At 39.1% G+C, this 12,905-nt stretch overlaps 1 protein-coding gene across 3 annotated transcripts in view; it reads right to left on the minus strand.

The window, feature by feature from the left end:
- Nucleotides 1–12,905, minus strand: part of OXNAD1 (oxidoreductase NAD binding domain containing 1) — a 60,657-nt gene that overhangs the window by 10,836 nt on the left and 36,916 nt on the right. For all 3 annotated transcript variants that reach the window (XM_082625138.1, XM_082625137.1, XM_082625139.1), the window contains one exon: nt 5,537–5,678. In XM_082625138.1, the coding sequence (XP_082481264.1) occupies nt 5,537–5,678 (142 nt within the window). The remainder of the gene's footprint in view (nt 1–5,536; nt 5,679–12,905) is intronic.

Consider the following 12,905-nt stretch of genomic DNA (forward strand, 5'->3'; position numbering starts at 1 on the left):
GAAAGATAATAATCAAGAAGCCTGTTGTCTCCTTAGTGACAAAATAATCTTCAGTAGATCTATCTCCTAATTTGCTAGCATCTGGAAAGAATCAAAAGCCATCTTTGTCTTTTGTTGATCAATAAAAACTGCCGGGGTAGCATGAACATGAGACTCAAAGTGCTGTAGAGTATAAAATGGAAGAGAGTAAAGGGACATTACCTTCAATTACATGGCAATGTATCTAATTTGGATATAGATTTTCTACTTTTGAAATAAACAACTTTTCCACAGCAATTGGCGCCCAGCACACAATAGCTGTCTACAACCCTTTACCCTACCAGGAGCTTGAGCCAAAGCAGAGAAAATAAAGGAAGACATTTATGGCACTTTATTCCATGTCCCAACACAGCAGCCTGCTGCCACCGAGACACTCACGTGCCTCTATTGTCCACTCTAACAGCTTAATAAGACGAATCCTCAGGAGGAAAACAGACACCTGAGAATGGTTCCAAGAAAAATCTGACTTCATAAAGGCTGTTTGCAACTCCCACTGGGCAGAGTGGAGCAGGCACTACAATTAGGATGTGCACTCAAGCAATGCCACTTGGAGATTTTCTACAGCCTCTTGGAATAAGTTCCTTCACTGAAATGCCAATGAGCCATGAAACCCAGCAGGGAGCTATGGACCAGGAACAGGTCCAGGTCACGTAGGCGGCCAACAACTGGAGGGGGCACGTGGAACCAGGAGCCCGGATGGCTAAGCTCCTTTTAGCACTGAGCTCGGGGCACATGGACCCCTTGCTGGTCCCACCCTCAGGGCATACTTTAACAACTCAGGATGCAACCTGGAGATAGTGATGGAAGAAAACCCAAAGAGAATATAAAAAGGAATGAGATAGCCGAGGCCACACCCAAGGAAGGACTCAGAAGGTCGCAGGGTAGAAATGTGACAGGATACATTTACAATGGAAATGCTAAGGCAAGCAGCTGGAAATGTGTGTAAACAGATACAGCCTGACATGTAAACCATAGGAAGAATATTTTTTTATGCTGCTGTAGATTTAGAAATCTTTTATTTTCTACATTATCTTTACGGTAACAGTTGTTTGTTGTTGTACAGTTCTATGAATTTTAACACAAACATAGAGAAGTGTAGTGCCAAAATTGGTATTGAACAGTTCCATCACCCCCCAAAACTCCCCTATGCTATCCCTTTCTGCTCACACCCACCCCCACCCTATCCCTTGTCAACCACGTTTCCATCACTGTATTTCTGCCTTCCAGATTGTGGCATAAATGAGATTATAGAGTATGGGACCTTTGAGACTGGCTTTTTTCACTCAACATAACACCCCTGAGATTCAGCTGAGTTGTGGTGTGCATCAACAGTTGATCTGTTTTTACTGCTTAATTAACAAATAGAGGCGGACCTGGGAGGTACTGCAGGTTCGATTCCAGAACACTGCAATAAAGCTAGTACTACAATTAAGTGAGTCACAGCCATTGTTTGGTTGCTGTGCATATAACAATTATGTTTATAATGCATATAAAAGTTATGTTTACATTATACTTTAGTCTATTAAGCGTGCAGTAGCAATGTCTAAAAAAACCGTACATACCTTAATTAAAAAATACTTTATACTACAAAGCTACAGTAATCAAAACAGTATGGTATTGGCACAAAAACAGACACATGGATCAATGGAACAGGATAGAAAGCCCAGAAATAAACCCACACACTTATGGTCAATTAATCTATGACAAAGGAGGCAAGAATAGACAATGGAGAAAAGACAGTCTCTTCACTAAGTGGTACTGGGAAAACTGGACAGCTACATGTAAAAGAATAAAATTAGAACATTCTCTAACATCATATAGATAAACAAACTCAAAATGGATTAAAGACCTAAATGTTAAGACCAGATATTATTAAACTCCTAGAGAAAAACACAGGCAGGACACTCTTTGACATAAATTTCAGCAATATTTTTTTTGGATCCATCTCCTAGAGTAATGGAAATAAAAACAAAAATAAACAAATGGGACTTAATTAAACTTAAAAGCTTTTGCACAACGAAGGAAACCATAAATAAAACGAAAAGACGACCTGTGGACTGGGAGAAAATATTTGCAAACAATGCTACCAACAAGGGATTAATGTCCAAAATATACAAACAGCTCATACAGCTTAATATGAAAAAAAAAAACCCAATTAAAAAATGGGTTGAAGACCTAAACAGACATTTCTCCAAAGAAGACATACAGATGGCCAAAAGGCATATGAAATGATGCTCAATGTTGTTAATTATTAGAGAAATGCAAATCAAAACTACTATGAGGTACCACCTCACTCCAGTCAGAATGACCATCATCAAAAAATCTACAAATAAATGGTGGACAGGGTGTGGGGAAAGGCAACCTTCCAAACTGTTGGTAGAAAGGTAAATTGGTGCAGCCACTATAAAGAACAGTATGGAGGTTCCTTAAAAAATTAAAAACAGACTTAGCATATGATCTATCAATCCCACTCCTGGGCATATATCTAGAGATTAGCATATGATCCATCAATCCCACTCCTGGGCATATATCTAGAGAAAACTCTAATTCGAAAAGATACATGCACTGCAAAGTTCATAGCAGAACTATTCACAATAGCCAAGACATGGAAACAACCTAAATGTCCATCAACAGATGAATGGATAAAGAAGACGTGGTACATATATATGATGGAATAATACTCAGCCATAAAAAAGAATGAAATAACGCCATTTGAAGCTACATGGATAGACCTAGAGATGATCATACTAAGTGAAGTAAACCAGACAAAGACAAATATATCACTTGTATGTGGAATCTAAAAAAATAATACAAAAAAATTTATTTACAAAACAGAAATAGACCCACAGACATAGAAAACAAACTTACGGCCACCAAAGGGGAAAGCTGGGGAAGGGATAAATTAAGAGTTTGGGATTAACATACATATACTACTGTTATATATAAGACAGATAAACAACAAGGACCTACTATATACTACAGGGAACTATATTCAATATCTTGTAATAACCTATAATGGGAAAGAATCTGAAAAAGAAGATATATATGTATGTGTGTGTATATATATACACACATACATATATATGTATAGCTGAGTCACTTTGCTGTACATCTGAAACTAACATAACGTTGTAAATTAACTATACTTTTTTTTTTTTTTTTTTTTTTTTTTGCAGTACGTGGGCCTCTCACTGTTGTGGCCTCTCCCGTTGCAGAGCACAGGCTCCGGATGCGCAGGCTCAGCGGCCATGGCTCACGGGCCCAGCCGCTCCGCGGCATGTGGGATCTTCCCGGACCGGTGCACGAACCCATGTCCCCTGCATCGGCAGGAGGACTCTCAACCACTGCGCCACCAGGGAAGCCCAACTATACTTTAATTTAAAAAATTTCTTCATATAAAGAAAACGTTTATTGTTAAAAAAAAATGCTAACTATCATCTGACAAGGCAGGGTTGCCACAAACATTCAATTGGTAAAAGAACACAATTATCTGCAAAGTGTAGTAAAGTAAGGCGCAGTAAAACAAGGTCTGCCTGTATACTGTATGAATGTATTGATATCACAGTTTATTTATCCATTCACCTGCTGAAGGATGTTTTGGTTGTTTCTAGTTTTTGACAATTATGAATAGAACCACTATAAACATTCATGTAAGGTTTTTATATGGACAATTCTTTTGTTTCTCTAGGATGAATACTCAGGAGTGGTACTGCTGGGTATTATGCTAAGTGTATATTTAGTTTCATATGGAACTGCCAAAATATTTTCCAGGATGGCTGTAGTATCTTGCTTTCCTTCTAACAATATAAGCAATATAAGAGTTCCAGTTGCTCCACATCACTGGCAGCACTTGGTATTGTCGATATTTTAAATTTTAGTCATTCTAATACGTCTGTAGAGGTATCTCACTATATATGGTTTTAATCTGCATTTCCCTAATGGTTAATGATGCTGACCATTGTTTCATTGCTTATTTGCCATCCTTATGTCCTTTTTAGGGAAGCGTCTGTTCAATCCTTTGCCCATTTAAAAATTATGTTTGTTTTATTTTTGCTGCCTTTTGCAAGTTCTTTATATATTCTGGATATGAGTCCTTTGTTGGATATCTAATTTGCAAATACTTTCTCCTAGGCTGTGGCTTCTTTTTGAAAATTCTGTTATAGCATATTTTGCAGAAAAAAATTTTTAATTTTGATTAAGTCTGATATATAAGTCTTTCCTCTGAGGGATCCTGCTTTTGGTGTCATGTCTAAGAACTATCTGCCTACCCTGATGTTCAGAATATATCTAGTGTTTTCTTCTAAAACCTTTACTTAGACCTACAATATATTTTGAGTTAACTTTGAATATAAAGTATGAGATTTAGGTCAATGTTCCTTTTTTTTGCATATGGATAGACAAATTCCAGCACTATTTGTTGAAAAGGTTATCCTTTCTCCATTGAATTTCTTTAGCACCTCTGTCAAAAATCAAAAGGCCGTATGTGTGCCGGTCTATTGAACTCTTTAATCTGTTCCATTGATCTATATATCTATCCCTTCACCAATACCACACTGTTTTTATTACTGTAGTTTTATTTTAATCTGAAATTTGAGTAATGTGATTCCTCCCGTTAGTCTTCTTTTTCAAAACTGTTTTTGCTACCCTAGTTCCTTTGCTCTTCCATATAAATTTTAAAATCAGTTTATTTGTATCTACAATATTTGCAATATAGCACATTCCTTTTTGGTAAAGGGGATAAGCAAGTGCCTGAGATGGGATGGAGGTTGTTGGTAAATACAGAAGGCACACTCTAGAAGTGAAGGGGATGGCAGTTAAAAAAAAGACAAAGGTCAAAAGCTAAGAAGACAAATAACTGATCTGTTCTGAGCTCACACTTTGTTATCAGAGTTCTAGTAGGTAATGAACAGCAGCATAGGGTCGTGTTGAGGTCCATGATGAACCATGAATTATTAGCAGCAAATGTGGACTCCTCAAAATCACATGTGAAGCACTCTCCAGAGACTGAAATGGAGAGGCAGTGGCACCACAGGTTTAGCAGTGCTCAACTGGGCACGAGAAGTAAGTAATCAGAGATTGTTTCCTCTCCAAATAATGAGAGAATGATTAGCTTAATTCCCTTCGTTTAAGATCGTTAGGACAAAATAATCTGATTTATAGATTTACCAGTTACAAGACACACACAGAGCCAATTTTCAAAAATGTACATATGAAGTAAAATGTTTTAATCCTAAAGCAGCATTCAACTGAATACTGTTTGGTGACCCAGAAGGTATTTCAAGACCCCAAAGTATCTTTGCATCATCCTTAGTGCATCAAAAAGGTTCCGCTTCTTTAACCTTGCTACAGTCTGAATTCTGGATGGAGGGGAGCTCTTTGTGAGCTTCTACCCTTTTCACACAAGCCTAGGTTTCTTAGGTGGATTAAGTGAGCTGAACACAAATTCTGTGGGAGACAGAGATCCCAGATCTCCAAGTTTAAACAGAGGTTTGCTCACCTGATTGTGAATCCAGAGAGCAGGAGGGTGGTTTGTGTATTTCACTGCCAATTCTATCATTCTCTCTTGTTCTAGCAGTCTGGGGCTGGAGCATATTGAGAACCCACCAACCACAGAGACTCCTGGGATAAAGAAGTCAACCCTAAAAGGAAAGGCAAGTAAATGACTATTGTTGAAGCAATTTTAAAAGTGGGTAGTAAGGTAAACAAAACTGACAAACTTTTAGCTAGACTAAGAAAAAAGGAGAAAAAAATAAAATTACTAAAATCAAGAATGAATGATGGGACATTATCACCAACCTCACCAAAAAAAAAAAAAAAAAAGATTATAAAGGAATTCTATGAATAAGATAAAAAAAATAGCTAACTCAGATGAAATGGACACATTCCTTGAAAGACACAAATTACCTAATTGGACTCAAGAAGAAACTGAAAATCTGAACAGACCCATAATAAGTAAATGGATTGAATTAGTAATTTTAAAACTTCCCACAAGAAAAGAATAGGTCCAGACGGCAGCACTGGTGAACTCTATCAAACATTTAATGAAGAATTAATGCTAATCTTTCACAAATACTTCCAAAAAAAACAGAAAACAACACTTCCCAACTTATTCTATGAGGTCAGTTACCCTGATACCAAAACCAGACAAAGCTATTACAAGAAAAGGAACTACAGATGAACATCCCTTGTGAATATAGATGCAAAAATCCCAGGAATACAAGATTGGTTTAACATATGAAAATCAATCCAATGAAATAAACTCACTTAACAGAATAAAGGACAAAATCCATGTGATCATCTCAATAGATGCAAAAATGGCATCTGACAAAATTCAATACCCTTACATAATAAAAATACTCAACAAACCAGGAATAAATGTGAACTTCCTCAACGTGATAAAGGCAACTATAAAATATCTACAGCCAACATCATATTTAACCTTGAAAGGCCAAAAACTTCCCCACTAAGAACAGAAGCAACACAAAGATGTCTGCTCTGACCCCTTCTACTCAACATTGTACTAAAGGTTCTAGCCAAAGCAATTAAGCAAGAAAATGAAATAAAATGTACCCAGATTAGAGGGAAAGAAGTTGCAGATGACTTAATATTGTATATAGAAAATTCCAAGGAATTTACTATAAATATATTAGACTAATAAACAAGTTCAAATAAGGCTGCAGGATTTAAAATCAGTAATAAAAACCAATTTTACCTCTACACACTAGCAATGAACAATCTAAATGTGAAATTAAGAAAAATAATTCTATTTATAATAGAATAAAATAATAAAATAACGGAATAATCTTAAAAGTTTAAGATTTGTACACTGAAAACTACAAAACGTTGTTGAAAAAAATCAAAGAAGATCTAAATAAACAAAAAGGCTTCTCATGCTCATGGACTAGAAGACCTAACACTGTTAAGATGGCATTAGTGCCCAAAGTGATCTACAGATTCAATACAATACCTATCAAACCCTAGCTGGTTTCTTTGCAGAAACTGACAAGTTGATCATAAAACTGATATGAAATTCAAGGAACCCAGAATCACAGAAGAATAAATTTGGAGGATTCATACCTTCTGATTTCAAAACTTATTATAAATCAACAGTAATGAGGACACTGTGAACTGGTGTAAGGACAGACGTATATATCAATGGCAAAGAACTGAAAATCCAGAAATAAACTCTTAGATTTACAGTCAACTGATTTTCAACAATACCAACACAATTCAATGGCAAAAGAATAGTCTTTTCAACAAGTCGTGCTGGTTTTGTAGTAATCTATAAGGAAAAAGAACCTGAAAAAGAATATATATATATATATATATATATATATATATATATATATATACATACAACTGAATCACTTTGCTGTACACCTGAAACTAACACAACATTGTAAATCAACTATACTTCAATTAAAACAAACAAACAACAACTGGTGCTGGGACAACTGAATAGCCACACAAAAAGAATAAAGTTGGACCCCTACCTCACACCATATACAAACATTAACTCAGATCACAGACTTAAATATAAAAGCTAAAATTATAAACTCTTAAAAGACTTACACAGGAGTAACTCTTTATGGCAACAGATACTTAGAAATTACACTAAAACACAAAGCAAAGAAAAAATGGAGAAACTAGACTGCATAAAATGAAAAACTTTGTGCCACAAATGATACCATCAAGAAAAAGATGACCCTCAGAATGGGAGAAAATATTTTCAAATCATGTATCTAATAAGGGACTTGGATATACATTATATAAAGAACTCTTAACAAGTCAGTAATAAAAAGACAACTCAAGTAAAAAATGGGCAAAGGATTTGTACAAACGTTTCTCCAAAGAAGATATACAAATGGTTAATAAGTACATGAAAAATCCTCAACATCATTAGTTATTAGGGAAAGGCAAATCAAAATCACAATGGGCTATCACTTCACACTCACTAGGATGGATGGCTAATCAAAAAGACAATACCAAGTGTGAGTGAGGATCAGAGAAATCAGAACCCTTACACATCGCTGATGGGAATGTAAAATGGTCTTGCCACTTTAGAAAACAATTCGGCAGTGCCTGAAAATGTTAAACATATGTGACCAGCAATTCCACTCCTAGGTATATACTGAAAAGAAAAAAATATATATGTCCACTCAAAAGCATGTACATGAATGTTCACAGCAGCATTATTGATAATAGTCTATAAGTTTCAAAATAATCTAAATATTCATCAACTGATGAATGCATAAACAAAATGTGGTACATCCACACGACGGAATTAAATACTGATCACATGCCACCACATCGATGGATAACGAAATTATGTTAAGTTAAAGAAAACAGTCACAAAAAAAAGATCACATATTGTATATTTCTATTGATATTAAATGTCCAGATTAGGCAAATCTGCAAGGACAGAAAGTAGAACAGTGGTTGCCTGAGAGGGTGAGGATGGGGACTGAATGATAATCAGTGCAGAGTTTTTTTCTGGGATGATGAGAACATTCTAAAATTTGTCTGGGCTGATTGATCACTGTACAGTTCTGTGAATATACTAGAAATCACTGAATTGTACACTTTAAATGCGTGAACTTTATGATATGTAAAGTATATCTCAATAAAAGTTTTCTTTTAAGTGTGGGGAAAAAAATGGCAACAAACACTCTCTCACTGGCATTTGAAAAACTAAACAGGCTGATGCAGGCTCCTAAGTTCCAAGAGTCTCATTTTCCTTCTTCTCTTCTAACCATTCTCCTGTAGTCGAGAACTCTTGTGAGTCTCAAGCCTTCTACTGAATTGAATCCTATGCCACAGAAACTTTTTTTCTGGGGGGTGGGGTGGGGATTCTAGGAAATGCAACAAATCTAGTCACATACCAAGGAAAGAGAAACTTATTAGAAACTGGGACCACAGGAAATTCTCATCTCCATGTCCAGGAAACTCAAATATCCAATATAGCTGTTTCTCAGCCATCAAAGAGTGACAGTATTTAAAAAAAGCAATAGTATCATTTCCCCTCCAGTTGCTTCCCTACCAGCAGGCTTACACGAAAAGCACTTGATGTTCTCTCCTGATTTGATCTATGTATGGCCTTAAAAGATGTTCTCTTCTCATCTCTGGCCTTAGATATCTGGTCATTTTTTTATAGTCTTAGAAAACCAGTTCTGGACTGGAAGTGCTCCAGAAAAGGTCCCCAGGCTGTTTTCGCATTTATTCACTTCCTTCTTTCCCATGAATACTCTAATTCCCCTTCCATTTCAGACAAGATACAAATTTTAAAAGACTATAGCTAACATTTATTAACACAGTTGCTATATGCTTTCAGAGAAGAGGTAAATGGCATCTCCATAGCTTCTGTGTTTAAAAAAATTAATCTCTGAGCTACTTTTGCTGCTTTATCTCCTGAACTACAGCACCCTCTGCTGCTTGATGTTGATAAAGACCTTTCTCTCAGGTGAGTGAAAGGGAATCCCTCTTCTCTAGTAACTCTGGAAACCCTTTGCCTTTAAAAGGACTCCTTAGTGAAATGCTACAGAAGAACCTCATCTGAATGGACTTAAGAAAATATGTACAATACGTATTTAATAAAACATCTTTCCAAGAAAGAATTAAGTTTTAAACACACAAGCGCGTGCACACGCACCCCTTTAAAAATGCCCTCTGCAGAATCAGCACCCAGATGAGTGAGTACATGAAGAGCGGAGAGAAAGGACCTAGTTCTGTAGTGAAGCGCACATATCCACATCCAATGTGACACACCAGGCAGCGGCATCCTGCCCCAGGGCCCAGCACAGAGCAGGCACACAAACCACAGCCGAATGACAATGCTTTAGCCGTCAGCTACCGTACTCGGCAAACGTGACAGACGGCATCTGCCCACCATGAACAGGCACTGGGGTTGGTGTTGCAGGTAAAGATGCAAGTATGTCTTGGTTCCTGCCCTCAAAAAACTCCCAAGTGGGAGGAAAATTAACAAATAAACACGATTAATGGGGCTATGAAAAAACTCTGCTTGGCAGAGAGAAAACGCTCATCATTTGAGATCTGTCTGGAAGTACCTGTACTTAGTATAGGTTTCTTCTTCGCTCCAACATATGTGATCCTGATTTTCTCAGGCAAATACTAATAAAGCCGCTGCTTTACTTAAAAAAAAACTTGCTTGAGGGGTGGGACGTGCGGAGGGGAGGCGAGGAAGAAGTAGTCAATTCCACTAGGGGTGGAGGAATTAGGAAGGACTTCACAGAGGAGTCCTGAAAGACAGTGCTCATCAGACAAGCAGTGGAGGAGGACACCATGTGAACAAAGACGTCAAGGAACGCAGCACTTCCTCAGTGTGGCCCTGTGAGTCAGGGCTGTGAGGCCGTCCATATACGTCTACAGCACAGCTGCCCTGCCAGCGGGTGGCGGGGGGAAGAGTACTATTTCTCTAATCTTGCTCCTCTAATCGCTTTCTTCTCAATGTTCTCCTCCTCTTAGTACAGCCCAGTCACTTGCAAGCATAAAACCTTGTGTTATCTTGTACGAAGTCAGAGACACACCTTTCCCTCTCCAGAAGCTCCTGGGCCTTGCTCCCCTGGGTGTGCCTCTGCACAGCCCAGGTGTGGAGCGCACACTGACCGTACACGAGGGCAGCATCACAGGGAGTGGAGCTGTGCACTCGCCACTCCTCGCAGCTCTGCTGCTCTTCCAACAAGAGCCTCACTGCAGGGGAACTGGCAGAGGAGCTAAGAGTTACAAGCTGTCCCCTGGGCCTCACCTACACAGATGATCTAACTGACTGTGAAACACTGGCTACAACAAAAAACAAAACAAACTCTGCCTGACATACCCCAAGACACAAAAATAGTACTATTCCCTGTTTAAAGACATGGAAACGGAAGCCCAGAGCAAGAAGGAAGCCGCCCATATCACAGAGCCAGCAGGTAGAAAAGCGAGCCTTTGGGCCAGGCAGTCTGCAGAGCACAAGGCGTGTGACGCTATGATACAGCTTCCCAGGGGGACAGACCCAACACTGGTGATATTTCCAAATCCATTCACTGATATGGCGCATGTAACGCCCACCCTGAGTGATTTTATCTTGAGGCCCACAGGGAGACCCTATTTCTATGTATATCACCAGGGAACGATGACATTTTTCTTATCAGGTAACAGTTTGCAAACTTACAGTTTGCAAGTGCTAACACACTCACACGCACGCACGCCATGGGAGCAGCAGTGTAACGAAGGCACAGGCTTTTTCTAATCAGGACTCTGGGGTCAGAGTCTTGGCACAATTCTGAGTTGGAGGCAGGGAGATAATTGTGTGCACAGGACACGAACACTTCCCCAGAAGGGAAATGTGGAAAGACAGATCATTACAATTAAAGTTTGCACTTTTCAATGTAATAACTGCTACACTAGTTTGGAAGGGTAAAAACGCTGCCCTCCCCCCTAAAACAGCCTAAATTCACTTAATATGTATCACTGAACATGTGCAAAGATTGCAGTAAATTGCTTCACAAACGCAAATCATGGCAATCAGCATCTTGTTTTCTAGTTCTAAATTCAAAGGCAAACTATTAACACAAGACTGCTAACTCTTGCTATTATCACATTTGCTATTATCACACATCCTTCTAACAAAACCACATTTCCAGATGGACTGCCAAAATTAGTCAAGTGACTCCTAAGAAAGACGACCAAGACTGACATGCCAGAAATTCATTTAGAAATGAATGCTTTATTTAAATAAAGGAAACAGACACCCAAACACACCTTTCCTAAGGAAATACAAGTTGCTTTCTTTACAATTCAACTTGAATCCCAACGCAGTGAGGCCATTTGTGGGAACAGTGGGACAGCTGGGCTGTTACCCTGTCAGCGTACTGACCAGCTCTCAGAGTCCTGAGTGTGATGTGGGCTGGGCCCCATGGGGGATCCTGATAATAAATTCAGCAAAATATTTCAACTCAACCCAGACAAGTTATGAGGGATACAGGAATTCAGGTGAGAGGGTGGGCAGCTCTGTGACATACCTCGTTAGAACAACCAGTTTCAGACTGCTGTGTTTACTCTGCATTTGACATAAAGAAGACATTTTTAAAAGTGGATCACAGGGCCTCCCTGGTGGCGCAGTGGTTGAGAGTCCGCCTGCCGATGCAGGGGATACGGGTTCGTGCCCCGGTCTGGGAGGATCCCATATGCCGCGGAGCGGCTGGGCCCGTGAGCCATGGCCGCTGGGCCTGCGCATCCGGAGCCTGTGCTCCGCAACGGGAGAGGCCACAACAGTGAGAGGCCCGCATACCGCAAAAAGAAAAAAAAAAAAAAAAAAAAAAAAGTGGATCACCCCCCAGCAACACATAACTGAAGCACATTAGATTACTGCAGTGCAATCTATTAGCAGCCATTCCTGCAAAACGTAATCAGAATTGTCAGGTCCTCAGACCACAACTAGCTGCTCTGTTTCAATCTGGAAAACTCAAGAAGTTCTGGGAACTACTCCTTGGCATGAGCCCTCACAAAGTCCACCATTAGCCCCACCAAAGAGCCAGGTACTCTCCAGTGCTGGGTCGCCTCAGGCCAAACAACCAACAAGGAGGGAACCTAGCCCCATCCATCAGCAGACAAGCGGATTAAAGTTTTACTGAGCTCTGCCCACCAGAGCAACACCCAGCTCTACCCACCACCAGTCCCTCCCATCAGGAAGCTTGCACAAGTCTGTTAGATAGCCTCATCCACCAGAAGGCAGACAGCAGAAGCAAGAACTACAATTCTGCAGCCTGTGGAACGAAAACCACATTAACAGAAAGATAGACAAGATGAAAAGGCAGAGGACTATGTACCAGATGAAGGAACAAGATAAAACCCCAGAAAAACAATGA

This window comes from Mesoplodon mirus, assembly GCF_964341445.2.
Source record: "Mesoplodon mirus genome assembly, chromosome: 6".
NCBI lineage: Eukaryota > Metazoa > Chordata > Mammalia > Artiodactyla > Ziphiidae > Mesoplodon > Mesoplodon mirus.